Raw genomic sequence first — 26,947 nt, forward strand, 5'->3', positions numbered from 1 at the left:
TGATGCCAGGATTCAATCCGATTGCGGGTTATAGGAATACAACTTGCGATTGAGCCAGCATGCAGCTTTTACTGGGAATGGGATCTCTGGGAACACGGGAACATTGCCTTTAAAAGCTGCAATGCCTATAACACGTGATCTGATTGAATCCCTGCCCGAGTTTGTTGCTCTGGGGTTGTGGGTTCAAATCTCCACTCTGTGTTTTGAATGTCGCCTCAGAAATCCAAGACCTAAGGCAACAGCACTAGTATGCTGGAACATTAATGTGGGAGGCAACCCATCTGACTATTTTGAATGCATTTTCATAGTCTATGTTAAATATACATATAGGAAGAGACATGTTTATAGTGTAAACGAGCTGGTGCCTCAGGTGTTAGGAGCTTACCCTCCAATGACAGGTCATGGGTTCAAGACCTGCGTGCAGCACTGGAACGCTTTAATTCAGAACGAGGGGATGCTACTCAGTCAATGAGCAGCGGTTATTGAGACAATCTCCCAGACAAAGTGGGCACTTATTTGTTTTCAATAGAGACTTCTCTATATTTAAAAACGAAGGGCCCTATTCAATCTGTATCGCTGATGTGTTACAGATTGCGCAATATACATTTCAAGGTAGTTTCCAATTAATGCTGACATATGCAGTCTCCGCAACGCGGAAACATTGCCATTAAATTACAATTGGGCTTTAGAGTTGAACTTCCGCGATACGCATTGATCTCGATTAAAAAAATAAGCGGACACTTTTTCCAGGCGATTTTCTCCATAACAGTTGCTGTCCACGTTTTCGGACCCGTGGAATTGACCCCCTCCGCCTCCCATCCAATCAGCCATCATAGTGTGGCAGCCACTCCCTCAGGTGGCCTTGACTTACCGACCAGTGAAGTCCTCAGTATCCAACCATGCTCCAGAGCAGGCACCTGGATTCATGCCTACAACCATGTGCTTTGGGGGCCAGAGCCACAGACTCCCTTACACTTTAACACTTCCCTCTGTATTTTTGACAGAGAATTACAGAAATCCACACAAAACAGGTGTTTTGAACCTACAACTCTGTCTACAAGGCAGGGGATTTAACCCCAGAGCCACAAACTCCTTCACATACTATATCTAGCCACTCCCCTTTATACAAGTGGCAGGTTTAGACAGGAATGAACAAGCTGAGAGTAATCCCAGCAGCTATTTCTCACTGAACACAATATCCACACCTGTGCAGGAGGCAGACTGCATAAGAAGTTTCCCTCCCTATCTCACTGGAATCCCCAGCCCCAGGTCTTCCTCCCTTCCTCTCCCCTACAGGAGTCCCCCTCAAATGTTCAAACATGACAACATGATGTCACAATGTCTGTCTTTATTATCCAATGTGTGAAGTAAAACATCATTCATGTCATTTTAAAAAGGTTTTAAAAAATTTGTACCGTTTCTTTTTACATAATATACATTTTTCTAAATGGTTAATAAATAACAATACAAATCATTCACACATGCCACATATCGCCATAACAACAGCCTGGGTGAGTATAGTGAGCATAGAGCCATCAGTCTCAGAGGCCCGTCAGTCAGTCAGGGGTATAGCAGGATGTGTGTAGCAGTGGGGATTGGGGATACATCTTCAATCCTAAAAACTGATCATCCATACACAGTCCCGCCTTGATCCTGGTCATAACGTTGTATCAGAGGGGAAGTGACCTCACAACCGTGACCCTGATCGCAGCTTTAGAGGGGAAGTGACGTGTCTGTGCTTAGGCTCAGTTGTTCAGGTTCAGGCCCAGTTTTGCAGGATAGAGCTCATGCCCAGTTGTGCAGGCCCTGGGATAGAGCTCATGCCCAGTTGTGCAGGCCCAGGCCCCGGGACAGCATGATGGCCTCCAGGTCTCTGTCCTCCTGGCTCTCCTGCAGACGCTGCTCCTCCAGCAGAGACACCAGAGCATCTCTCTGCTCCACCACCTCCAACATCTCCCCCAGGATTAGCTTCTCCTCAGCCAGCTCTGCCTCACCCTTCAGGTGGTCTGAAAGAGAGGGAGAGAGGGAATGAGAGAAGGCTGAAAACAGAATTTATGGTACTGTATGACGTGTGTGTGTTTGCATATGTATGTGTACTTACCATCCACGGCCATCCTCTCTCTGAGCTCCTGTTGAAGACGGCTCTGTCTGTCCTCCAACTCCAGCTCCCGAGCACTGAGGGAGAGACAGTTGCCATGGAGACCACATCAGTCCACAGGGTCGAGCACAAAGACACTGATGACTCAGATAATTGCATACTACATACTGCCATTTCCTCATGAGCGCTCATACTAATCATACATTTGAGTCCAGTGGTGACATAGGGGGTCAAAGGTCATATAGATACTCACAATATCATGAGTTCTGACTCATAGCGCATCAGACAGTTCTTCTGCTGGACCAGCTTGAACCACTGCTGCATCAGAGCTGGATCATCCTGCCTGCCCATGACTAAAGGAGAGAGAGGAAGATGAAAAGAGAGGGAGGGGTAGGGGGGAAAGAGAGGGAGGAAGGGGTAGGGGGGAAAGAGAGGGAGGGAGTGGTAGGGGGGAAAGAGAGGGAGGGAGGGGTAGGGGGGAAAGAGAGGGAGGGAGTGGTAGGAGGAAAGAGAGGGAGGGAGTGGTAGGGGGAAAGAGAGGGAGGGAGTGGTAGGGGGAAAGAGAGGGAGGGAGTGGTAGGGGGGAAAGAGAGGGAGGGAGTGGTAGGGGGGAAAGAGAGGGAGGGAGTGGTAGGGGGGAAAGAGAGGGAGTTAGAGGTAGGGGGGAAAGAGAGGGAGTTAGAGGTAGGGGGGAAAGAGAGGGAGTTAGAGGTAGGGGGGAAAGAGAAGGGGGTGGGGTAGGGGGGAAAGAGAGGGAGGGTGGGGTAGGGGGGAAAGAGAGGGAGGGAGTGGTAGGGGGGAAAGCGAGGGAGGGAGGGGTAGGGGGGAAAGCGAGGGAGGGAGGGGTAGGGGGGAAAGAGAGGGAGGGAGGGGTAGGGGGGAAAGAGAGGGAGGGAGGGGTAGGGGGGAAAGAGAGGGAGGGAGTGGTAGGGGGGAGAGGGAGGGAGGGGTAGGGGGGAAAGAGAGGGAGGGAGGGGTAGGGGGGAAAGAGAGGGAGTTAGAGGTAGGGGGAAAGAGAGGGGGGTGGGGTAGGGGGGAAAGAGAGGGAGGGTGGGGTAGGGGGGAAAGAGAGGGAGGGTGGGGTAGGGGGGAAAGAGATGGAGGGAGGGGTAGGGGGGAAAGAGAGGGAGGGAGGGGTAGGGGGGAAAGAGAGGGAGGGAGGGGTAGGGGGGAAAGAGAGGGAGGGAGGGATAGGGGGAAAGAGGGGGAGGGGGAAAGAGAGGGAGGGAGGGGTAGGGGGGAAAGAGAGGGAGGGAGGGGTAGGGGGGAAAGAGAGGGAGTTAGAGGTAGGGGGGAAAGAGAGGGGGGGTGGGGTAGGGGGGAAAGAGAGGGGGGGTGGGGTAGGGGGGAAAGAGAGGGAGTTAGAGGTAGGGGGGAAAGAGAGGGAGGGAGTGGTAGGGGGGAAAGCGAGGGAGGGAGGGGTAGGGGGGAAAGAGAGGGAGGGAGGGAGGGGTAGGGGGGAAAGAGAGGGAGGGAGGGATAGGGGGAAAGAGAGGGAGGGAGGGGTACGGGGGAGAGAGAAAGAGAGAAGAAGTGTAAGGAACCATGGGTAAGATTGGAGGAAAATTCATAGTTGGAGGGAATCACAGGAGGTGGGTGGCACCTTAATTGAGGAGGACGGGTTTGTGGTAATTACTGGAGCCGGATCAGTGGATTGGTATCAAATACATGGTTTCCAAGTGTTTGATGCCATTCCATCTGCTCCGTTCCTGCCATTATTATGAGCCGTTCTCCCATCAGCAGATCCACTGGATGGAATGCAGCATCGTATGTGAGGTACATACCTCCCAGGTGCAAGTCCAGCTCTTCACTGTCATTCGACTCTCCCCAGTAGTCTAAAATAAGAACATACTAGGGAGTTGACCACATGACCACACGTACACTGATCATATGCTTAGTCAAACTAACTAAGAGTAATATACACTGCTCAAAAAAATAAAGGGAACACTTAAACAACACAATGTAACGCCAAGTCAATCACACTTCTGTGAAATCAAACTGTCCACTTAGGAAGCAACACTGATTGACAATAAATTTCACATGCTGTTGTGCAAATGGAATAGACAAAAGGTGGAAATTATAGGCAATTAGCAAGACACCCCCAATAAAGGAATGGTTCTGCAGGTGGTGACCACAGACCACTTCTCAGTTCCTATGCTTCCTGGCTGATGTTTTGGTCACTTTTGAATGCTGGCGGTGCTTTCACTCTAGTGGTAGCATGAGACGGAGTCTACAACCCACACAAGTGGCTCAGGTAGTGCAGTTCATCCAGGATGGCACATCAATGCGAGCTGTGGCAAAAAGGTTTGCTGTGTCTGTCAGCGTAGTGTCCAGAGCATGGAGGCGCTACCAGGAGACAGGCCAGTACATCAGGAGACGTGGAGGAGGCCGTAGGAGGGCAACAACCCAGCAGCAGGACCGCTACCTCCGCCTTTGTGCAAGGAGGTGCACTGCCAGAGCCCTGCAAAATGACCTCCAGCAGGCCACAAATGTGCATGTGTCAGCATATGGTCTCACAAGGGGTCTGAGGATCTCATCTCGGTACCTAATGGCAGTCAGGCTACCTCTGGCGAGCACATGGAGGGCTGTGCGGCCCCACAAAGAAATGCCACCCCACACCATGACTGACCCACCGCCAAACCGGTCATGCTGGAGGATGTTGCAGGCAGCAGAACGTTCTCCACGGCGTCTCCAGACTCTGTCACGTCTGTCACATGTGCTCATGTGCTCAGTGTGAACCTGCTTTCATCTGTGAAGAGCACAGGGCACCAGTGGCGAATTTGCCAATCTTGGTGTTCTCTGGCAAATGCCAAACGTCCTGCACGGTGTTGGGCTGTAAGCACAACCCCCACCTGTGGACGTCGGGCCCTCATACCACCCTCATGGAGTCTGTTTCTTACCGTTTGAGCAGACACATGCACATTTGTGGCCTGCTGGAGGTCATTTTGCAGGGCTCTGGCAGTGCACCTCCTTGCACAAAGGCGGAGGTAGCGGTCCTGCTGCTGGGTTGTTGCCCTCCTACGGCCTCCTCCACGTCTCCTGATGTACTGGCCTGTCTCCTGGTAGCGCCTCCATGCTCTGGACACTACGCTGACAGACACAGCAAACCTTTTTGCCACAGCTCGCATTGATGTGCCATCCTGGATGAACTGCACTACCTGAGCCACTTGTGTGGGTTGTAGACTCCGTCTCATGCTACCACTAGAGTGAAAGCACCGCCAGAATTCAAAAGTGACCAAAACATCAGCCAGGAAGCATAGAAACTGAGAAGTGGTCTGTGGTCACCACCTGCAGAACCATTCCTTTATTGGGGGTGTCTTGCTAATTGCCTATAATTTCCACCTTTTGTCTATTCCATTTGCACAACAGCATGTGCAATTTATTGTCAATCAGTGTTGCTTCCTAAGTGGACAGTTTGATTTCACAGAATTGTGATTGACTTGGAGTTACATTGTGTTGTTTAAGTGTTCCCTTTATTTTTTTGAGCAGTGTATGTAAAACAAACCATGATGTCAAACAGGTTTGTAAATAGTGTGTTTACCTGCTTCCCCTCTCAAGGCCTTCTCCACAGCCACACCCCTCTCCTCCAGCTGCCTCTGCTTCTCCTCCACCTGCTCCAACTGCCTTTGGATCATCTGACAAGGCCCATTTTATACACTCAAGCCCTGTTTATACCCGATTCTAACACGCAATATTTGTCCTGATCTTGTCCACATTCTGATTGGTGTAGAGGTGCTGACTAACGGGGAATAAACTGGAAGCTATAAAAACAAAGAGAGTCGCACACTCGATGTATAAACTCCCAGTAAACCGACTCTCTTTGTTTTTATAGCTTACAATCAACATGTGTCTTAAAATCAATCAATAATGAATAGCTGTCAAATCATTTGCATACAGGGAGGGACCAGGACATCTGGTCAGAATGTGGACACAGTGGACGGATATGAGATATTTTAATACCACGACTAGACATATTTCTGAAAATGTGGGCACAATCAGAATGTGGACAAGATCAGGACAAAAGATACATGTTAGCGCCATCTATAATATCAATGCGCCTTCAAACAAATCACACGCCCAGTCACACACACATGAGAAACCTACGTCCTACCTGGGCTCTGTGCAGTCTCTTGAGTTGCTCCTGTTTGGCCTGTTTGCGCGCTGCCCTCTGCACTCTGCGTGTTAACCTGGCATCTAGCTGCTCCTCCTCTGGGTCTCTGTCTCTGTGGAACATGGCCTCTGACACATTCAGGCTGGATGGGTCCTTCAGGTCCTTCATGTGCACCAGTACCCCCACCACTTCCGTAGGGCACGATGACTTCCGCTGTGTATCCATATGGGGGGAGCTGTCCAGCTCCCTCTCTTTCCCCACGTGCCTCTTTAGGAGAGAGAGAGAGAGAGTCAGCAGCCTACACACTGACACACACATAGCATGCGCGTACACAGACACACACACACACCATTAAGATTCGACCACAGCAGCAAATTCTGAGTATAGACACTACTGAGGTTTAGGGGCGATAAGGACGCAGCACAGAGCACAGAACAGCTTGATGCAACCAATGGGAATGTTCACACTGCCTTAATGGGAATGTTCACACTGCCTTAATGGGAATGTTTACACTGCCTTAACGGGAATGTTCACACTACCTTAACGGGAATGTTCACACTACCTTAACGGGAATGTTCACACTAACTTAACGGGAATGTTCACACTACCTTAACGGGAATGTTCACACTACCTTAACGGGAATGTTCACACTACCTTAACGGGAATGTTCACACTACCTCAACGGGAATGTTCACACTACCTCAACGGGAATGTTCACACTACCTTAACGGGAATGTTCACACTACCTTAACGGGAATGTTCACACTGCCTTAATGGGAATGTTCACACTACCTTAATGGGAATGTTCACACTACCTTAATGGGGATGTTCACACTACCTTAACGGGAATGTTCACACTGCCTTAACGGGAATGTTCACACTGCCTTAATGGGAATGTTCACACTACCTTAATGGGAATGTTCACACTACCTTAATGGGAATGTTCACACTACCTTAATGGCATACGCCCTCTTAAAGGCCAGGGCATGAGGCACATATGCAGACTTGGAAAGATGAAGACCAAAAAACAATCAGAATAGGGCACACAATATATAGTATGTCTAGTTCACACAAAACGTACTCTAAATCGGAACTTACAAACTATTTATTACAGCTATAAACGACCCATCTACACAATGGGAGAAGTGTAACCTCGCTCAGTAAATCTGCTGTAACTATCTCTAACTAGACTAGGACACAACAGCCTGCATCGTACTGCCACAAAGTGGTATACCTCCCCTTCCTCATTCTCCTCTTCCTCCTCCTCCTCAATGGTTTCCTTCTGGAGGTCTGACGCTAGGTCAAACAGCTCCAGACGAAGCTGAAAACATTCATCCATTAAGAGATTTACCTGAGCCTCTGAAGACAGGAGATTATATGGTAGCCAATAAAGACCAGATATCCTCCAAACAATCACTGTAAAGATCGCTGGCATCCACAGAGCTGTAGAGGTGATCAGAGGTCTGTAGTGACATCACTGACTCCCACAGTCAGAGCTGTAGTGTAATGTCAGCCTGCTGCTCTGAGATCAGTGGTAGTGTTAGTAGTGATGTTCTTACGTTGGCCTTGGGGTTCATGGAGCATCTCTCCATCACAACAGAGCAGGTGATGTCTGACTCCTCCGGCTCTGACCAGCTCTGGCGCTCCCTGAACTTCACACCTGCACAAACACAGAGGTTCACCTTAGAAATTCACTATACCACATCACCAGTGTGTGTGTGTGTGTGTGTGTGTGTGTGTGTGTGTGTGTGTGTGTGTGTGTGTGTGTGTGTGTGTGTGTGTGTGTGTGTGTGTTACCTCTTCTCTCTGCAGAGGTTTTCCTCTTGCTCTGCTCTTTGGGGGCTGGGGCTGTTGTCGTATTGGGAAGGGAAGTCCTGCCCTTCTTCTTCCTGTCCCTCTTATAGCCAGAGATGACAGCTCTCCACAGGCCCAGGGGTCCACCCTCTCCTATGCCCGCTTCAGACACACTCTGGCTGGGGGGCTGGTTGTCCCTGCGGCACTTACGTGAAGAGAAGAGGGAGCCCCCCTGGAGTTGTGTGAGGAGGAGGGGAGGCAGGCTCTCTGTGAGTCTGCGGGGGTCCAGACCTCCAATGCTCTTCCCTGGGAGAGGCTCCCTTCCTAGGGTGATTTTCATGTCCTCCCAGCCCACCCCCATGGCTGCTCTCTCTATCTCCCTCCTCCTCTCCATCTCCCTCTTCCTCCCGATTTCTCTCTCGTCTCTGGGCACTGCCTTAAGGGGCTTCAGGAGGGACAAGGGGGGGCTGATGTCCTCTAAGGGGTCTATTACTTCACCCTTACACAGCTGCTCCCCAAGAGACCCCGCCCCAACAGACCCCCCCGCGGCAGGCCCCCTTCCCCCATCCACGTCCCACGGATTCAGTTTCTTGCCCCCGACCCCCCGCACAACAGCCGAAACCATGATAGGTGCGGGGGCAAATCGAGGTGCAGGGCGAGGGGCGGGGCTTTGCAGTGACTCCGCCTCCACAGCAGGGTGGGGCAGGCTATCCCAGCATGCCCTGTGCTGGGCGGGGGGAGGGATGCAGGGAGGGGTGAGAGGGTCCGAGGTAGAGGTGGTGGAGCTCCCGCCCACACCGATCCCGGAACTACTGCTGGGGTCACGCACCCTCTCCCTCTCCTTACCCCCTCTCTCCCTCTCCTCTCGCTCTTTTCTCTCCTTCCTCTCTTTCTCTTCCCCATCCTCCTCTCCCACTTCCGGACCGGGGGAGCAGCCCGAGGTGGTGGAGGAGTTAGGGGAGGAGTAGGTAAAGACAGAGGAGTCTGGAATTGAGACAGAGGACATTGGTGTGGGTGCATGTGACGTTAAGGGGGTGAATGGTGTTGAGGCAGTGGCTGGAGTGGAGAAGGTGATATTGGGTACACTGGTGGGGCTGTGTGGACGGTGTGTGTCGGGTGTTGTCGAGTCAGGCAGTTGTATGCGAGGCGTGTTTGTGTCAGGCGTGAGTGTGTCTGGAGAGTGTGTGTCTGGAAAGTGTGTGCTCTGCTGCCACTCGTCCAACGAGGCTACCTCCTCAGCGGTGAGGGGAGATGATCCTTCCTCTGAGAGAGAGAGAGAGAGAGAGAAAGGGAGGGGGAAAAAGCGAGGGATGAGGAGAGAGTAAGGGAGACGGAAGGGAGAGAGAGAGTAAGGGAGAGGGAGGGGAAGTAAAGAGAAAGTCAGAATCTCTACAGAGATTCTAGATAGCAACCTCCTGTGTTTTACAGGAAATGTTGCTTGTGAGCCACTGTTGGCATTGCTAGAGTAGGTATTAGGTTTTTTTGCCGTTGTTTGGCAACACTGTAGACTTGATGAGGCAAATTATATTATTAATAAGGTTTGGGCAACCACAGCCACCAAAACCATTGGACAGTGGTGCAAGAATCACTTGTGTAAGTCCATGGGGTGCAAAAGGTGAGGAAGTTACTGTCATTTCTGCCTACTCGTGTGTCATTATTCTCAATGACACAGCAAAACATGCTAAATGGTTAGTAACAAAACAATTACCATAATAATAAGGATAAACATGTTGTTAGCTTTCTCTCCTGTGGCGGTGCTACCTGTCTCCTCCACCTCTTCTAGAGGGAGGAGCCACAGACCTGAATGACGCTCCCTCTCCCACAGAGAGTACTCCCCTTCCACCAGCAGTGACTGACAGCACATGGAGACACACACAGGAAAACAGAGAAAAAGGCACAATTACCATCACTAGATAACGCCTCCTCCTCCTCATCATCTTCATCAACCTCTCCTTCCTCCTCTCCTTCTTCTGTCTCTTCTTCGTCGTCTCCTCTCTCTCCTCTGAGACGTGCGTGTAGTTCCATGGCCTTCCTCCAGGAGTCTCTAGCCAGGTCATTGGTTAGAGCCCGCTGCCTCTCCCCCTCCCCCTCCGTCTCTGATTCCGAACTATGAGGAGAGAGGAAGGCAATTAGTGTGTGTGTGTTCGTGTGTGTAAGTGTGTGTGCAAGAGAAAAGGGGGAAGAGAGAAAGAGGCGGAGAGAAAGAGGGAGAGAGACAGAGGGAGAGGCCATGGGAGATAGATGGCGAGAGAGGATAGCGAGAGAGAAGGATAGCGAGAGAGAAGGATAGCGAGAGAGAAAGAGGGGGAGAGAAAGAGAGGGAGATAGATAGCGAGAGGGAAAGAGACGGAGAGACAGAGGGAGTAAGGGAGATAGATAGCGAGAGAGAAAGAGGGGGAGGGAGAGAGAGAGTGAGGGAGATAGATAGCGAGAGAGAAAGAGGGGGAGAGAAAGAGGACACGCTAGATAGAAATAAAGATGAATGTTTGTTTTTGTAATGCTGACCTGGAGCCCTCGTTGCTCTTGTCCCGCAACGGGCTGCGCTTGTGATTGGCCTTCTTCTCCTCTGTCACCAGCAGACTGAGGTTGTAATTGGCCAGCGTCTCCTCTGGCACCTCCTCCGGCTCATCTGTTAGCTGCTCAGTCTCCAGGCTCCCCAGGCTCACACGGTAGTTCTCCAGCTCTATACGTTCTGGCGTGCCGCGCACGCGCTTAGCCAAGCCACACTCCCTCTCAATCAGAGATGCCACTGAGCGCACACACACATATACACACACACACACACACACATAGAAGCTTTACCAAGCCGGACCCACTCCCAATCAGAGACGCCACTGAGACACACACACCAGACACACACACACACACAGACATACACTTAGCCAAAGTCAATGTCACATTCTTTGGGCACTCATAACATTCTTTACACACTCAGCGGCGTCACTAAGAAACACATTCTGTGCACAAACACACACACACACACACGTCACAAGCATTACGTCTGAAAACACACACGACACAGATACATGAACCTCTTGGCTTACCTGAGGACCTGCGATCTGCTGTCACCACAGTCACTGAGGAGCGAGGGTTAGTGGACAGAGCAGCTGGGTACTCCTGGAAGGAAGGAAGCAAAGAAAAAAATATTATTTTACCAAACATTTTTCCAAGGATCAGTGTACTGATCTACAGAGAACCTCATGCATACGTGATGTGTTCTCCTCAAAACAATATAATATACAGAGATAGCTGGTCATTAAATGAAACCTCTATACAAATATCAGGAGTTAAAACCCCAGGTCAGCCAAGAGCTTCCATTTAGCCAGAGTACGAGGGGAAAGGCAGAAGTCCTTACCAGGAGGGTCCGCTGAGAGGGGGTCCGTTCGTACGGAGTTGGGGGCTGATCGGAGGTCGGAGGGGTTGCTCTCTTCCTCTGGACCGGCCCAACCAGACGGACGTCATAGTGCGGCTTACAGTAGAACTTCCCTACACACAGAACCAATGTGTTAGAACAGTATACATAGAACCGCCCTACACACAGCAGTTTAAGAACCTCGCTACACTAAAAATTGCAGATTTAGAACCGCACAACAGAGAGATCTGCAGCTCCCATGCATCTTACAGAAGAACTTTAAACAAAAACAAAGTGTTATCTAACTACAGTAGAAGTACAGAGAAAACAGTGTTACATATCTTACAAGTCTCATCCTCAGCTAAATCTTATTCACATTTCCACACAAAGAAAACAGTGTCCCTTGACCTTGAGGAAAAGATACATCTCTCAGCCTCCCGGAAAGGAACGGCGAGAATGAAATAGAGTTGTGTCTTACAGTGTGACTCCTCCATAGAAAACAGCGCCGGTCTACAGACTGACAGGAAGACACACTCAATCTGGTCCCTACACTGACAGACCACTTCATATATATAGTCTACCCTACACACACTCCTCTCCCGCCTCACAATCAAACGGCTATCATGTGACACCTCATCCCTGATTGGTTGAAGGGTTTGATTTAAACTTAGAAATCAGCTCCTGACATGACATCACAGAGATTTGGTTGGGGGGCCACCCCCACCTTGTGGGCAAAACATTTTGGTAGCCCTCCTATTCACGGCGGAAATAAACATTTAAGTTTTACATTTAATTTCCTGCAGTTCTACACATTTTGCCATGGGGCCAAAAGAAAATTGTGCAATTTTACAGCAAATTTCCTGCAATTTTACCCAATTATTTTGCCCCGTAATTGGGGCCCCCCAATCTAAAAAACTGTTAGCTGACATGGCTAATTGAGTGACTGTCAGTGACCACATTTGTTTCTTGCACCTTGTGTGTTCTACAGTAATCAAAGATAAACAACCACGCAGTCGGTCCAGGGAGCCCCAGGCCCCAACGGTGCAGTAAGCAATACACTGAGTTTGTGTTCATCATGTGTTAACTGAGTTGGTCTCTGGTCTGCTGATAACCTGGAAGCCTTACAAAGTGATCACGCGGTGTAACATCAACCCAGAGTGCAGATTGGAGAAATCTGTGTCAAATCAGCATGATTTATAGTGTCACTAACCCTCATAAACTGCAGGTCAGAGCTGCATTCAAGATAACACAAGTTGTGGTAGAGCATATAAAAAGTTGAAGCTGTGTTTCGGGGAGCCAAGACCATGCTGGGCTGGTAGTGGTATTTTCAGTGAGTCGGAGTTACCCACTTTTACCAATACTCTCTAACTCTATGGAGCTCAGTGACACCGTCTCCCTGCCATCACCCACTCACCCCTCCCAGGTCTCTCCCCTTTCTCCATCCTTAGACCTGGTCTCACTCTCCTCCCTCCCCAGGGGCTCACCGTTAGGCCGGTCGTAGGCGTAGGAGGCCAGGCGGATGGTGGAGCTGCAGTGGTCACACTGGAAGCAGCTCCGGTGGAAGAACAGTCCCTCAACACTGAGTCTCTCCATCACGTACACACTCTTGCTGCAGAAGAAACATACGTCACTGGCCCCTCCCGGCCCTGCCAACACAGAGCGAACAGCAGCCTGAGAGAGAGAGAGAGAGCGCGAGAGAGAGAGAGAGGAGAGAGAGAGAGATGGGGAGGAGAATAAGCTGTAATAGATAAATCACCTCACTTCAGAGTTAGCTTACTACCAAAGAGGTTACGGAATTGCGCTGAGATTCAGATTTTTCCATTAAAATATATGCCAAACATTGATTTCAAAGTTGAACAAACCATACTATGCACAATGACTACTTTTAACAATTTACACTGATGTAACAAAAACACATTTTACTAGAAGAACTGTTGCAGATGCAAAGTTTGATAACAGAATTATGGTAAAATGTCCCCCCAAAATTTGCTTCCACGTTTTCCAAAAACGGTTCAATTTCTGATAAACTAAGAATCAACGATGTCTGCAGAAAGAATCAGGTGTCAACTATGACATGACACATTGACTTTGAAAAAACGATCTTTTGGTTATAGAACCACCGGTAACAGAATTGCGGAAACGGAATTTCATTATGGGTCCCTGATCTGTACCACACATAAATGTATAATTATGGATATGAATGTCATTCTCTTCATGGTGATGTTTCCTAAATAGGTACACAAAAGGTATTAACATGGTGCGGATTACGGGGAGCCGGGGGGGCTCAGCTTCCCTGAATGAGACATTTGTTTGCCATCCTATGCCTTTATTCCAATGCATTAGACTTCTCCGTTGATTTATAATTGTTTGATTTCGTCAGTCAGCTGTTTAGAGTGCTCATTGCTTTGTTTTTCAGGTGGGTTAACGTGATCATTGACAGCTGCCTTGAAGGACACAAATAAAATGTGTATAAACCTTGCTGTCTGTCTCTCTGACATTTGCAACATTGTTTCAATACTCAAATTAGATCTTCAGCAGTCGGGACGAGAGAGAGAGGCAGGCAGCGTTTCTCAGCCAGTCGAAATCATGAATCAGCTGGCATAATTTTTATGGATATATACAAAGAAATGGCAATTGAAAAAAGGTCAAACGAAACGAAGTGCAGCTAGTTTTCAGTCTTTCCAGCGTCAGTTTGAAGTTATTGTGTTGGCTGTGTTGTTGGCTAGCTCCTCTGAACCGTGTCCTAACGAGAGAGCACATTTTCTATGCCAGGCGAAATCCAAATAAATGTCACTAGAAAACAGCTTAAACAAATGCAGGTACTGTTATTCTGTCTGGCTGTACTGTTTGACGTGACTGTAAGTTAGCCGTAGTTGGCTAGCTAGCAAGCAAGGGATAAGAACGTTGCCAGCCAGTATGGCAATGGAACATTTAGAACGAATGACTGGGTCGCGTCCGTAGATACAGAACAAAAAGACTGGCAACCGAACCAATAGAACGAACGACCAGCCGGTTTGGGTAGCATCCTTAGATTTGTTTCGGGACTCTATCTTGTGGAATGATGACATAGTATGAATAAATTCATCAAAATAACGTTTTTTAATGAAAATATGTCAATCATTATATGAATACGTAACCCGTTGTATAAAAGTGATAATGCCCTCGAAGCCGGTGTTTGGAGGATATATTCGCACGGTTTGTGGTAACAACACACGTGCCAATATATCCTCCAAACACCGGTTTTTCTCGGGCATTATCATTTAATCATCAAATGGCGCGAGTAGGCCTATACATGCAGTTTGGATGCTGGAATTATTTTGGAGTGGAGGAACATGCACAGGTAGACTACTTTTTGAAGTGATTTGTTTGACAATCAGATGAAAATACCATAACTGTTTCTGTTAATGCCACATTAAAAGCCAATACATTTTTACTGTTTAAATTGGCTTTATTATTAGGCCCATAAAAAACGCTCAAGCGTGTGCACTCAATACAGAGTACACCCGAATGTCATGGAGTAATAAATATGCAATATCCTTCTTGAGATATTTGGGTATTATTATATTATTTTAATGAGCGCTGCCCCCAAACAAGACCAAATTTGGTGGGTCTGAACCCGACCAAATTTGAACCAATCATCAATGTCTGTTTGGATATCAAAGCACAGCCCAGTAGAGCACAGTAGAGTTCAGTACAGTACAACAGAGTACATTATAGTACAGTACAATACAGTACATTATAGTGTACTCAACTCTAGTGTGCTCTTCGAGATGGGGAAAGGTCTGTCCATAATAAAGATATGCTCTGCTTTTTTGACACCACACTCCACAAAGCAAGTCCTGCCAGGTCTAGTTTTGTCTTATCTTGATTATTGTACAGTCCTGTGGTCGAGTGCTGCAAAGAAAGACATAGTTAAGCTGCAGCTGGCCCAGAACAGAGATGCAAGTCTTGCTCTTCATTGTAATCAGAGCGCTAATATAAATACTATGCATGCCAGTCTCTCTTAGCTAAACGTTGAGGAGACTGACTGCATCACTTCTTCTTTTTATAAGAAACAATGTGTTGAGAAAATTCCAAATTGTTTGCATAGTCAACTTACACACAGCTCTGACACACACACACTTACCCCACCAGACATGCCACCAGGGGTCTTTTCACAGTCCCCAAATCCAGAACAAATTCAAGAAAGCGTACACTATTATATAGAGCCATTATTGCATGGAACGCCCTTCCATCTCATATTGCTCAAATGAACGGCAAACCTGGTTTTTAAAAAACAGATAAAGCAACACCTCACAACACCTCTCCCCTATTTGACCTAGATAGTTTGTGTATATGTATTGATATGTAGGCTACGTGTGCCATTTTTAAATTGATGTAGTTCTGTCCTTGAGCTGTTCTTGTCTATTAATGTTCTGTATTATGTAATGTTTCATGTTTTGTGTGGACCCCAGGAAGAGTAGCTGCTTCTTTCGGAAAAGCTCATGGGGATCCTAATAAAATACCAAATACATACTGTGTACTGTACTGAACTCTACCGTACAGAACTATACACTACTTTTATTTACTGTACCATACTTTACTTTCCTGTACTCTACTGTGCTGTATTGTACTTTACTGTGCAAACTTGTGGGGCTGTAGGTAGCACAGTTATTAAGAGAGCCGGACCAGTAACCAAAAGGTCGTTGGTTCGAATTCCCGAGACTGCTAGGCGAACATCTGCCAATGTGCCCTTGAGCAAGGCACTTAACCCTAATTGCTCCTTTAAGTCGCTCTGGATAAGAGTGTCTGGCTAAATGACTCAAATGTAAATGTGAACTCAACTGTGGTTTGTGACCACTATGGGTTCCCATTGTAGCCAACTCAATTGCAGAAAATCCGTTACCGATTTTTCGGAAATTCCGTTACCGATTGATTTACTGATACCGAATTGATATCAGTAAAAACCAGTGGTGGAAAAAGTAACCAATTATCATACTTGAGTAAAACTAAAGATACTTAAGTGAAAGTCACCCAGTAAAATTCTACTTGAGTAAAAGTCTAAAAGTATTTGTTTTTAAATATACTTAAGTTTCAAAAGTAAAAGTAAAAGTATAAATCATTTCAAATTCCTTATATTAAGCAAACCAGATCACACCATTTTTTTAGCCAGGGGCAAACTCCAACACTCAGTCATAATTTACAAATGAAGCATTTGTGTTTAGCCCACCAGATCAGAGGGCGTAGGGGTGACAAGAGATGTTCTATTGATAAGTGTGTGAATTGGACCATTGTACTGTCCTGCTAAGTATTCAAAATGTAACAAGTACTTTTGGGTTTCAGGAAAAATGTATGAAGTAAAAGTACATATTTTTCTTTAGGAATGTAGTGAAGTAAAAGTTTTCAAAAATATAAATAGTAAAGTAACGTACAGATACCTTCCAAAATGACTTAAGTAGTACTTTAAAGTATTTCTACTTAAATATTTGACACCACTGGTAAAAACACTATAACTAATTGATAGGTATACCTTTACTTGTTACTTCTGTGAACTTTCATTATCCTCCCTCCTCATGAGGGAGAGAAATTAGAAAAAATCTTCAAGATATGTGGGTTTTTGGTACAGAATTTCACAGTACAAGGTCATGTTTCTTAAACATTAAACATTAAACATTAAATGTCTACAGACATTTCTCCAAAACTAAATTTAAGTGTTGATATTAGTTGGCAGCGGTCTTTACTTCAACATTATTGTGTTTTGATACATTTATAATACATTTAAGACTTTTTCTGGTAGATGTTTTCTAAAGGCCCCTTTTCGCATCTGTTTGTCCAGAAATCAAAGCCTTTATTTATTCAAATTTTTGGGGATGGAAAATGTTTGAAAAATTGATATATGCCTAAAGAAAAAAAAAAAAATGTACTCCTAGCTTTAATTTGGCATCCAATTTGACATGCTTCTATGAACGTCACATGTTGGTGCTCATGGGTACTTGTACATGGAAATGACCTACTTCAGAACAAGCCTAGATAGGGTATAATCCAATGCTGGATGAGTTTCGGCCTATCGACAGTATTAGTATGGGTGAGTCGACTCATTCAAATCAATTCTTACCGTTTCCTTCCTATCAGGAGTGTGCTGGGGTGAAGGTGACTCCTGACTTTGAAGCTGATTGGATATCTGTTCAGCCAATGAGCTCACTCCCCCTGTGTACATCTGAACGTATTTCTAAAAGACAACAGGAGAAAAGACAGACAGGATGAGGACGAAGGACAGAACAAACAGTAAACACACACAGACACACTCACTAGGGATGACACAATCGGAGCCATAAACAGAGCGTTTTGATGTGGTGTTATGGATGTGGAAATGGACTACAAAGCTAGAAGTATCAAACCCCTATTGGATTCAATCATTATACTCATTTAACCCTCTTTCTGTTGCAGTGTAATCATTGTCCAAAATAATAAATATACATGTTATCACTAGGCCCTTATCTCACACCAATCAAACTGAATTTGTAGCAAAAAATAGGAGAGGAGTCCGAGAAAAGAAGCCTGTGCAAACATGAACAAAAACCCTTCACAGGCCTCTGATTTTTTTAATCTTAAAAAGGAACATTTCAGTTGCAGTGTTGTCACATGCCACATGCCCTGTGGTAAATTATACAAATATACTTTCTTAAAGACCAAACAAGATGTACTCTGACTCCAGTTCAGTCCAGTTTAATCCTCTTTCTCTGAAACAACAGATGTTAATATGATTTACAGTATCATTTAGCCCTCTGACACTGCCCTGAGGCCCATAGATTGAACTCAATGACTAGAGCTCAAGTTGTAGCCCACTTATGATCCACACTAGCCCAGTAATGGACTAATGGAGCCTAACGTTACTCCTTATAGCCCAAGGATGTTCTGCTTAAAGGTTGAATTGGTTCTGGAAGCCAAAACAGCCAAATAATCCATCTAAATGTGAATCAATTCCCAATTACGGTATGGTTCTAGAAAAACAAATCCCTTTCATATCACATCAAAATAATTTCAAAAATACAAAATCCAGTTGCAGCCGACTGCATTTTTCAGTGACAACACATTTGTGGCGTCTGTCTTCAGTTTACACAGAGGTGTACGGAGACACGGATAGTTAATTATCACAGGTGGTCCACTCCGTTTTCCACAAACAACCACTGCAACATGGAAATGGCTGTGTGAGAACACTAACCCTAAAAGGTGTGTTAGTAATTTAACATGGTGATTTTTGAAAATTATTTATTGCTTATATGAAAGACGGGTTTCATATGTTTCCAAAACCGTACCGCAAGCGATGCGCGTTAATGTTAAGCGCAAGCTATGCTATCGTCAATTGGCGCTAAAGGTAGTTAGTGTCTATGAATGGGGTAAGTCCACACTAGGGGTATGATTAAAGCTTAGACCGTTGTCAACGCTTACTGCCAACGTTCACCATGTCTCTGTCGAGATCTAAACGTGGATTTGATATGTTCTCTCAGTGTATTGTTTTCACTACACTGCTAGAACAATTCATTGTCTTAAGCCAGATAGCGCAACATTTGTCTGTTGGTTGACGGACTGCGAGTCGCATAGGATTGACGCCACCTGTCGAAAGACAATTCTGACATTTGGTCTCTTCTGTCCTGAAGATATATCAGGGAACCACTGATGTAGCCAAGAAGAGACCTCAAAAGTCATCACACCAATGACACACATTAGTCTACAGATGGCTACTGGGAACTTGGGGAGTCTATGAACATTTATGGGTGGCATGGGACATCATTACTAGTCTACATGCCACCTGGTCTACACACAACTACATCACCCAGAATCCTCTGGGGTGGCCTACCTGCTCCCCCCTGCTGGGCAGAGTGTGACACTTGACCTTTTCCTTGTACTTGAAACTCATCTGTTCCTGCTGCTGCGTGCGCTTCTTCTGGGGTTAGATGGGTTTAGACGGCATCATGTGAGTGGGTGGTTGACGTAGCGAAATAGTGAAATACTGTGATATCTAGGGAACTCTAAGGCTAAGAAAGGGCTATGACAAAATGCCACGCGACTGAACTACACAGCACACATCATGCACCCCCATGTGGTGACACAGAGAGATACAGCTATATAACTACAGTCCTCTAAGAACCACAAATGAAACAGGTAGGGGACTTACTATTTTTATCTGTTTCCAGGTGGCAGCGGAGGCCACAAGGGCTGGCTGGGCCTGGGGGTCAGGGGATGCTGGAGGATGTGGAAGCGTGGGCATGGAGTCCCCCTGGTGGTCAGTTAGTAGAGGGAGTGAGGGCTGTGGAGCCGGGACGGCCACGGCTACCTTTATACCATACTACAACCACAGCCTTAAGAGTCTAGGGCCTAGGCCAAGAGCTACCACTGCTAACCCTAACTATCGGTTCATCTTAACCCATATTGCTGCAACCGCAGCTGCTCCCTTCAACCAAATTAACCCTTACTGAGCCGTGGAGCAGTCAGTGAGTCCCATTGGCCCTTACCCAAAGTGCCCATCACAGTGCAGCTAATCTGTCTTATCCTCTGAAACCTCAAGAGGAAGTCAGTCAGTTGGCTCACACCTGGAGGATCTAAACTAGCAACAGCTATTGATGACAGACCGTGCTGTAGAAGTTCCTTTTATTCAGATTAAAAGCACAGATTTTCAATAAGAGTTTTTTTTTTTATTTTTTACTTTGACGCTTTGAGCGAGGGAAACCACTCGTAGAAACACCTGAAAACTCTTAGCAGCTAGGAGTTCTGAATTCCATCCCCTCTGACCTGTCTGCGTAGAGCTGCAGCTGGCGTGGAGGAGGGGCAAGGGGCATTCTCCTCAAACTTGGCCAGCAGCTGATTGGCCATCGAGCGCACTCTGCTCTGGCTTGCTCCACCCACAGAGCACAGGACAGCCTGTTCCTGTGGAAGGCAGAATGGTGGAGAGTTTGACCAGTGTCACTTTAAGGCCAAAGGTGTTGTATTGCTGTTCTAACTTCTAAAATACTTTACATTATTGCATCTCTTTCATTTAGTCACAGAACTACCGGCAGTTACAATTTCTGTAGCCTAACCCAGGGCTACAGGTTACACCTCTCACCTCATAACTGTCCTGAGACGTTAATCTGAGATCTTGTTTCACGTCCTCCAGACATGGCCGACTGGTTTTTCTTCTCTTCCCCACTGCATCCTTTTCCTTCTGCTCCTGATGGGAGGGACACAGACAAATACATGTAAAACACACATGCACCTATACACCTACACAAAGACAAACAGAGGCCCTGCATAAACAAATAGGGGTGTGTACCTTGGGGTTGCGCTTGCGGGATGGGCTGTGGCCCAGGCGGCTGAGGAGAGAGGCAGGACCGATCACAGCAGCCCTCCCATCTGGGCTCTCAGTCTGGGATTCTACAGAAAAGATAAGAGGAGAAGAACAGTCACGCACAGCCATTCCTCACCTCCTTTCCTTCACAACCACTGACAGGTAATAGGAATAGAAACAGTTTCACCACTTTGCTTTTGCTTAGTAAGGCATTGTAGATAACTGGTTATGAAGGAGAGGGCTGGAGATGAGGGAGAGTATTGAACATTCTGGAAAGAGAGGGTAGGATAAGAATAGAGGGTGATGAGGAGAATTGAGCATTAACAGCTGACTACTGTGGTTGAGAAACTCACCACTTGGGGGCAGTGCCCCCTTGAAGAGCTGGTGAAACTGGCTGAGGTACATGACCATACAGAGAGTGTCCGTTTCACTGACAGACGCCATCTCCTCGACAGTCATCACAGGAGAGATGCCAAACTCCTTCTCTGCCACCTCCAACCCCAACCTCATATTCACCTCCCCCTCATCCTCCCCCAGAGAGGCAAAGTCACTGCAGAGAGATGGGACAAGAGAGTCAAAGTCACCGCAGAGAGATGGGACGAGAGAGTCAAAGTCACCGCAGAGAGATGGGACGAGAGAGTCAAAGTCACCGCAGAGAGATGGGACGAGAGAGTCAAAGTCACCGCAGAGAGATGGGACGAGAGAGTCAAAGTCACCGCAGGGAGATGGGACGAGAGAGTCAAAGTCACCGCAGAGAGATGGGACGAGAGAGTCAAAGTCACCGCAGAGAGATGGGACGAGAGAGTCAAAGTCACCGCAGGGAGATGGGACGAGAGAGTCAAAGTCACCGCAGGGAGATGGGACGAGAGAGTCAAAGTCACCGCAGGGAGATGGGACGAGAGAGTCAAAGTCACCGCAGGGAGATGGGACGAGAGAGTCAAAGTCACTGCAGAGAGATGGGACGAGAGAGTCAAAGTAAGAGAGTCACACCACACACGCGTGTGCAAATAGACACACTTTACAAACGCACACACCAGAGCAAGTGGACAAAGAGAGGCACTGATCCAATCAGGTAATTAAAAGGGCACTAATCAGGACCATGGTCTTCTGACTCATCAGCCTCACCTCTCTCACACACAAACATACACACACACACACGCACCTGAGCTTGCGTGAAAAGGAAGTGAGACTAAGGTTCGAAAGGTGAGAGGTGGGCTGAGAAGTGAGGCATTGGTAACGTTCCAGTCCAACTACATTGCGCCTGAATGCTACCTTTGGGATGAGCTGTATGAGGTGAGAGGCGAGGTGATTTGTGAGGAGCAGGAGGCTAGAGGTCAGAGGTGACTCACATGAGGTCAGGTTGGTAGCGGTGGATGAGGGCGCACAAAGCTAGGCCACTCTTCCAGGAAGTAGTGAGGTCGCTCACAGCAACGCCACGGTAACCCTGCGTCTGCTGCTGGCACCACGACAAAAGCTTACTGGAGCGAGAGAAGGACTCTGGGGAACCAGATAGGAAGAAAACAAATATGAGTGAAGATGCTGATCAAGCCAATGGTTAGAGTTATGTTAGTGTACCGTTCAGTACTCAGAGTCAGTACTCAGACTCACCCTGTCGTAGTAGCTTCGGCAAGGGGGATCGGGGTTGCGGTTCCTGGACCACACCTGAACCTCCATTCTCTCCTGTGTATATTAGATGGCCCACCTACAGAGATCATCATCATCATCATCATCATCATCATCATACCTGTGTGTGTGTATGCATGTGTGCCTGTGCATACCTGTGCGGGGGTGATGAGTTGAGGGTTGATGTTAGGGTAACGGGTAGCTGGGTCGACGGTGTATTGACCAAAGTTTTTGTTGACATTTTCTGGAGTGGTCTGAGGAAGGAGGCGATACAGACTCTCTCTGAAAAAAAGAAAGAGAGTAGAGAGAATGAGAGGAGAGAGAGAGAGGATTGTTTAGTTATGGAATCAGGTGAATGATAATTTGGTTACATAGCTGAGGTGCCTGTGTGTGTTCATCAATGATTTTGGCATGTCATGTATGTTTGTGTGGGTTTGGCAGTGTGTGTTTGTCTATAGGTTTTACAATGTGTAATTTGACAGTGTGCCTATTCCCTGATTGCTGGTGCGCGTGCTCTCCTAACTGCAGACCTGCCATCTCACCTTTCAGCAAGTAAGTCCAGGGGGGCGAGGCCTTGAGCCCAGCTCCGTACCATCCAGGCAGAATCCAGTGCTGCCAGGAACCCCCGTGCTATACCTGTCCCCATGGGCCAGAATGGCTAACACACACACACGCAAGCAGACACATACACATTACAACAATATGCTACTTACAACAGAATTACTTTCAGAGTACATCAGGATTGCTGACGTTAACATTCTTCTACTCTCCCTCAACTCTGCTCCTCTCTTCCTCTCCCTCGCTCCTCACCTCCAGAAGGCTGTCTCCCACCAGCGTGACCAGTAGATGGTGTCCATGTCTCTGTCTGACCAGTGCAGCGTTCTCTGACGCGTACATACAGGTGAAGTCAAACAACGCAACATCAGGCTGCCCGTAGTGGTTCATGGCAAAGTCCAGGGACGGCAGCTGGTGATTGGTGGAGAAGTCCGCCGCCTCGCGGGCATAGGCCAGCAGTGCATTCTGGTCCACGTTTCCCCGTGAGAGAAGTGTTTCTGTGTCTGCATAGTCCTGATAGGTATGACACAGTAAACATCAGTACAATAGTATGCAATCAATGTTTGAACAATAACACAGTTATCCAGTCAAAATCAGGGCAGTAACACAGCAGTGAGACCAACATGAGCAAAATAATGATACAGTCAATGCAGCTGTATCAGTGTGTCATACACTATGTGTGTGTGTATGTGTCTGTGTGCGTTGTTTTATATATATTTTGTGATATCCAATTGGTAGTTACAGTCTTGTCCCATCGCTGCAACTCCCGTATGGACTCGGGAGAGGCTAAGGTCGAGAGCCGCGCGTCCTCCGAAACACAACCCTGCCAAGCCGCACTGCTTCTTGACACACTGCGCGTTTAACCCAGAAGCCAGCCGCACCAATGTGTCGGAGGAAACACCATACAACTGGGGACCGAAGTCAGCATGCATTCGCCCGGGCCCGCCACAAGGAGTCGCTAGCGCGCGATGGGACAAGGACATCCCGGTCGGCCAAACCCTCCCCTAACCCGGACGGCGCTGGGCCAATTGTGCGCCACCTCATGGGTCTCCCGATGCAGTGCCTTAGACCGCTGCGCCACTCGGGAGGCCCGTCTGTGTGCGCTGTTACCCGCAGAATGACTCCTTTCTCCAGCAGACTCTGCTTCTTAGCCGTCATCACAAAGTAGTGCGTGTCGTCCTTGTAGTACACTATATTCTCCAGGTCCACTCCCGTGGCATCCCGTAGCTCCTGAAAGAACCTCTGGTTGAAGATGAAGGCCACTCCACTGATCTCCTCCACCTTGGCCTCAGCCGTGGTGTTACGGTTCATGAAGTTAGCTGTGATGGCAATGGCCAGCTTGCCCCGGAACTCCTTACGCCTGAACCCTGATTGCACACATGGGAGACAGGATGTGATGGCAAACAGGAAGTCTGGGATCAGAGGGCTAGAAAAATTCACTTCTTATAAAGGCATTTACTAAGAAATCTGTTCTTTCAGTGATGGGAGGTCTGACTGATGCTGCATGAGATCTGTTGCTGTTTCAGTTCAGTAGGTGCTACTAGATGATTTACCTGGCAGTGTGTTCCGTCGTCCATCAGCTCCGATCACCACGTCACACTGCAGTGTGTTAATAGGGTGAGACTTGGGTTTCACCTCCACCCTCCAGCCTACCTCTGAGGCACACACACACAAAGGCATTAAATACACACACAAAGGCATTAAATACACACACACACACACACACACACACACACACACACACACACACACACACACGGCAGGTCTTACTCTGTTGCTCCTGGTCCGCAGGTGGCTCCACCAGTCCCTTGAACTCTACGTTGACATGGACTTCCACCCCCAACAACAGAGCTACCTTTAATAACACCAACTGTAGCTGCCGTATACCTACAGAGAGAAGGAGGGAGAGCGAGAGAGAGGAGGGAGTCAGGGAGGGCGAGAGAAATAGGGTATTAGAGAGAGGATTCTCTAATGAACATTGAAGCCCCATAGCTGTAACCATGGAGACTCAGGGGTCAAGGGTCAGGGATCATTCCATACTCACTGATGTGGTCAATGGCTCCAGCACAGAACTTTCCGTAGAACTTCTTGGCCCCGAGGCCCCTGAGGTCATGGATGGTGAAAGGCCAGAGGTGGAGGACGTTGTTCCTGGAGAAGGCATCTCTCTTCTCCAACAGCACCACTCTGGCCCCCAGGAACCCCAGCTCTACTGCTGTACGCAGACCACACGGCCCCGCCCCAATGATCACACACTGGGAGAGAGGATAGCTGGGATGAGAAGCTAGAAACGTACACACTTAAACATACACACGCTGTGCAGCCACACACGCTTGCCATCCATATACTATACATATCAGACCTGGGTTCAAATACTATTTCTATTATCTCAATTACTTTCACGTACTTTGAATGTAAGTATTCAGATATCTTTTAATCGAAAAGACAAGCAGTTTAATATTTTAATGTATTTGGAAATACAGTTGGAAAGTATTTGAAAATACTGACTCAAATAAACTCCCATGCATTTAACACAGGCATTACAAAATAATATTTGAAAATTATATTTGGTAGACTATTTAGTTTTGACAAATAACCATTCAAACACTCAAATAAATGTACTTGTTTTGGGCTATGTATTTGAACATTTTAAATACCAGATAGTAAATTACTAATAAGTACCGTGGTGTTGGCACAGACACGGCCCTTCCCGTACTCGTGGTGGGCTGCCCGTTTGTCCAGTTTGGCCCACAGTGCGTTGGCCTTCCAGTAGCTGAGGCGTTCTTTGAGGGTGTGGTAGAAAGGCCGCTGCGGCTGCGTCGGGGAGTATTTTTGTGGCTGTGTGTGTGTGTGTGTGAGCTGAAGGTGCTCACACAGCAGGTTGAAGGCACGGAGTGTCGTTCTGCAGGTGGACGCCTGGACAAACTCATCAAATAGAACCTGGGCGTGGCCCTCCTTCTCCGCCTGCTCCGCCTCCTGGGCCTGGTCGGCAACACCGGCAGCAGCAGGGCACCCTGAGAACTCCATCTCAGCTTCCTGTTCCGGGCTCTTTCATTGGCTGCCTGGAGAGAGAGAAAAGACAGAGACCACGTTCCAGTGTTCCACACTGACTTCCCATGTAGAATCCATGCCTAATAGCCAGTCTGTTTGTGTTATCGTTCCAACTCCTTGTCACGCCAATGACAGCAATGAAGTTGGCATTTGCAAAAACAGATGTGACCAGGCTACATGCGTAATAAATTGCTTATAAAACATCTAAGTACATTTCTACGTTTGCAAGTAGCCGTGTGTGTGTGTGTGTGTGTGTGTGTATATATTAAGGTGTTCTCGGTCTGAGCTGGCTGCATATCAGATGTTAGGTCCCCTGCTAGGAGGTAGGGCCAGAGATGTTCTTATACCGTTAGATCCCAGATAAACCAGCTCTCCATGCTGTGCACTGGGCTTATGGGTAATGAAGTATATCTGCTGCTGAGACTCTGGTTGTCACACAATCAAAGCCCTCAGAAAAGTGTACTATATCCTGCTATCGCATTATATTCATTGCACGTAGGTGTGTGAACATAAAGCGCATTATACAGTATATTCTGTATAGTATAATCAGCCAACATTATCTCATATAATTTGAATACATTATCAACATATTCCCTTTTTACACAATAAAAACATAGGGTGCATAAGGACTTGGGGGGAGGAGATAGAATATGTGCCCACATCCCAAGACTGGGGCAATAACCAAAGTAGACAATACAAAGAGAAAGAGGGAGGGAATGTGTGGGGTGAGGGACACAATGCACCTCATACATAGTGGATCCATCCGTACCATGCACCAAGAGAAACCCACACACATACTCCAGCACCCACACACACTGCAATGTCAGCATAGCAGGGGGAGATGTACAGTATAGTAGTTTATTAGATTGAATTAGAACATTTGATAGACTACTAATCCCCCAAAGGGAAATAAACAGCAGCAAATGACCACACAAGACTAACAACCTTACATAAGTAATAGACTCATCTAAAATGGATAGTATAAGTGTCTAAGACATGCTACATAATTACCTTGGACGTCAACACACTTTCATTCTTTCAGTATTGTCCGTCCATTATGTC

General features: G+C 47.3%; 1 protein-coding gene across 1 annotated transcript; it reads right to left on the reverse strand.

Moving 5' to 3' along the window:
• Window positions 1–1,489: 1,489 nt before the first annotated feature.
• Window positions 1,490–25,861, reverse strand: LOC120031783 (protein-methionine sulfoxide oxidase mical3a-like). The gene is made up of 30 exons (XM_038977603.1): window positions 25,517–25,861; window positions 24,882–25,089; window positions 24,608–24,724; window positions 24,391–24,492; window positions 23,948–24,204; window positions 23,093–23,350; window positions 22,825–22,940; window positions 22,438–22,564; window positions 22,268–22,361; window positions 22,009–22,156; window positions 21,013–21,209; window positions 20,645–20,745; window positions 20,438–20,542; window positions 20,125–20,259; window positions 12,840–13,026; window positions 11,359–11,489; window positions 11,048–11,120; window positions 10,509–10,752; window positions 10,017–10,110; window positions 9,765–9,855; window positions 8,920–8,987; window positions 8,007–8,730; window positions 7,769–7,869; window positions 7,426–7,530; window positions 6,210–6,476; window positions 5,640–5,733; window positions 3,883–3,933; window positions 2,352–2,451; window positions 2,102–2,175; window positions 1,490–2,006 (listed from the first exon to the last, which is right to left on the reverse strand). Exons 1-30 carry the CDS (start codon window positions 25,859–25,861, stop codon window positions 1,819–1,821), a joined length of 4,902 nt encoding a protein of 1,633 aa, XP_038833531.1. The 3' UTR covers window positions 1,490–1,818.
• Between the last annotated feature and the right edge of the window lie 1,086 nt (window positions 25,862–26,947).

This window comes from Salvelinus namaycush, chromosome 38 (genome assembly GCF_016432855.1).
Source record: "Salvelinus namaycush isolate Seneca chromosome 38, SaNama_1.0, whole genome shotgun sequence".
Taxonomy (NCBI): domain Eukaryota; kingdom Metazoa; phylum Chordata; class Actinopteri; order Salmoniformes; family Salmonidae; genus Salvelinus; species Salvelinus namaycush.

What these genes read in the sequence shown, in the direction of transcription:
- LOC120031783 (XM_038977603.1), bottom strand. Translation starts at nt 25,861, where the DNA reads ATGGAGTTCTCAGGGTGCCCTGCTGCTGCCGGTGTTGCCGACCAGGCC. An exon ending in CGTCTCAGGACAGTTATGAG is followed by an intron (nt 20,260 to 20,437) that starts GTGAGAGGTGTA and finishes TGCCTTCCACAG; the next exon opens with GAACAGGCTGTCCTGTGCTC. An exon ending in CCTCTCAGCGGACCCTCCTG is followed by an intron (nt 11,121 to 11,358) that starts GTAAGGACTTCT and finishes CCTTCCTTCCAG; the next exon opens with GAGTACCCAGCTGCTCTGTC.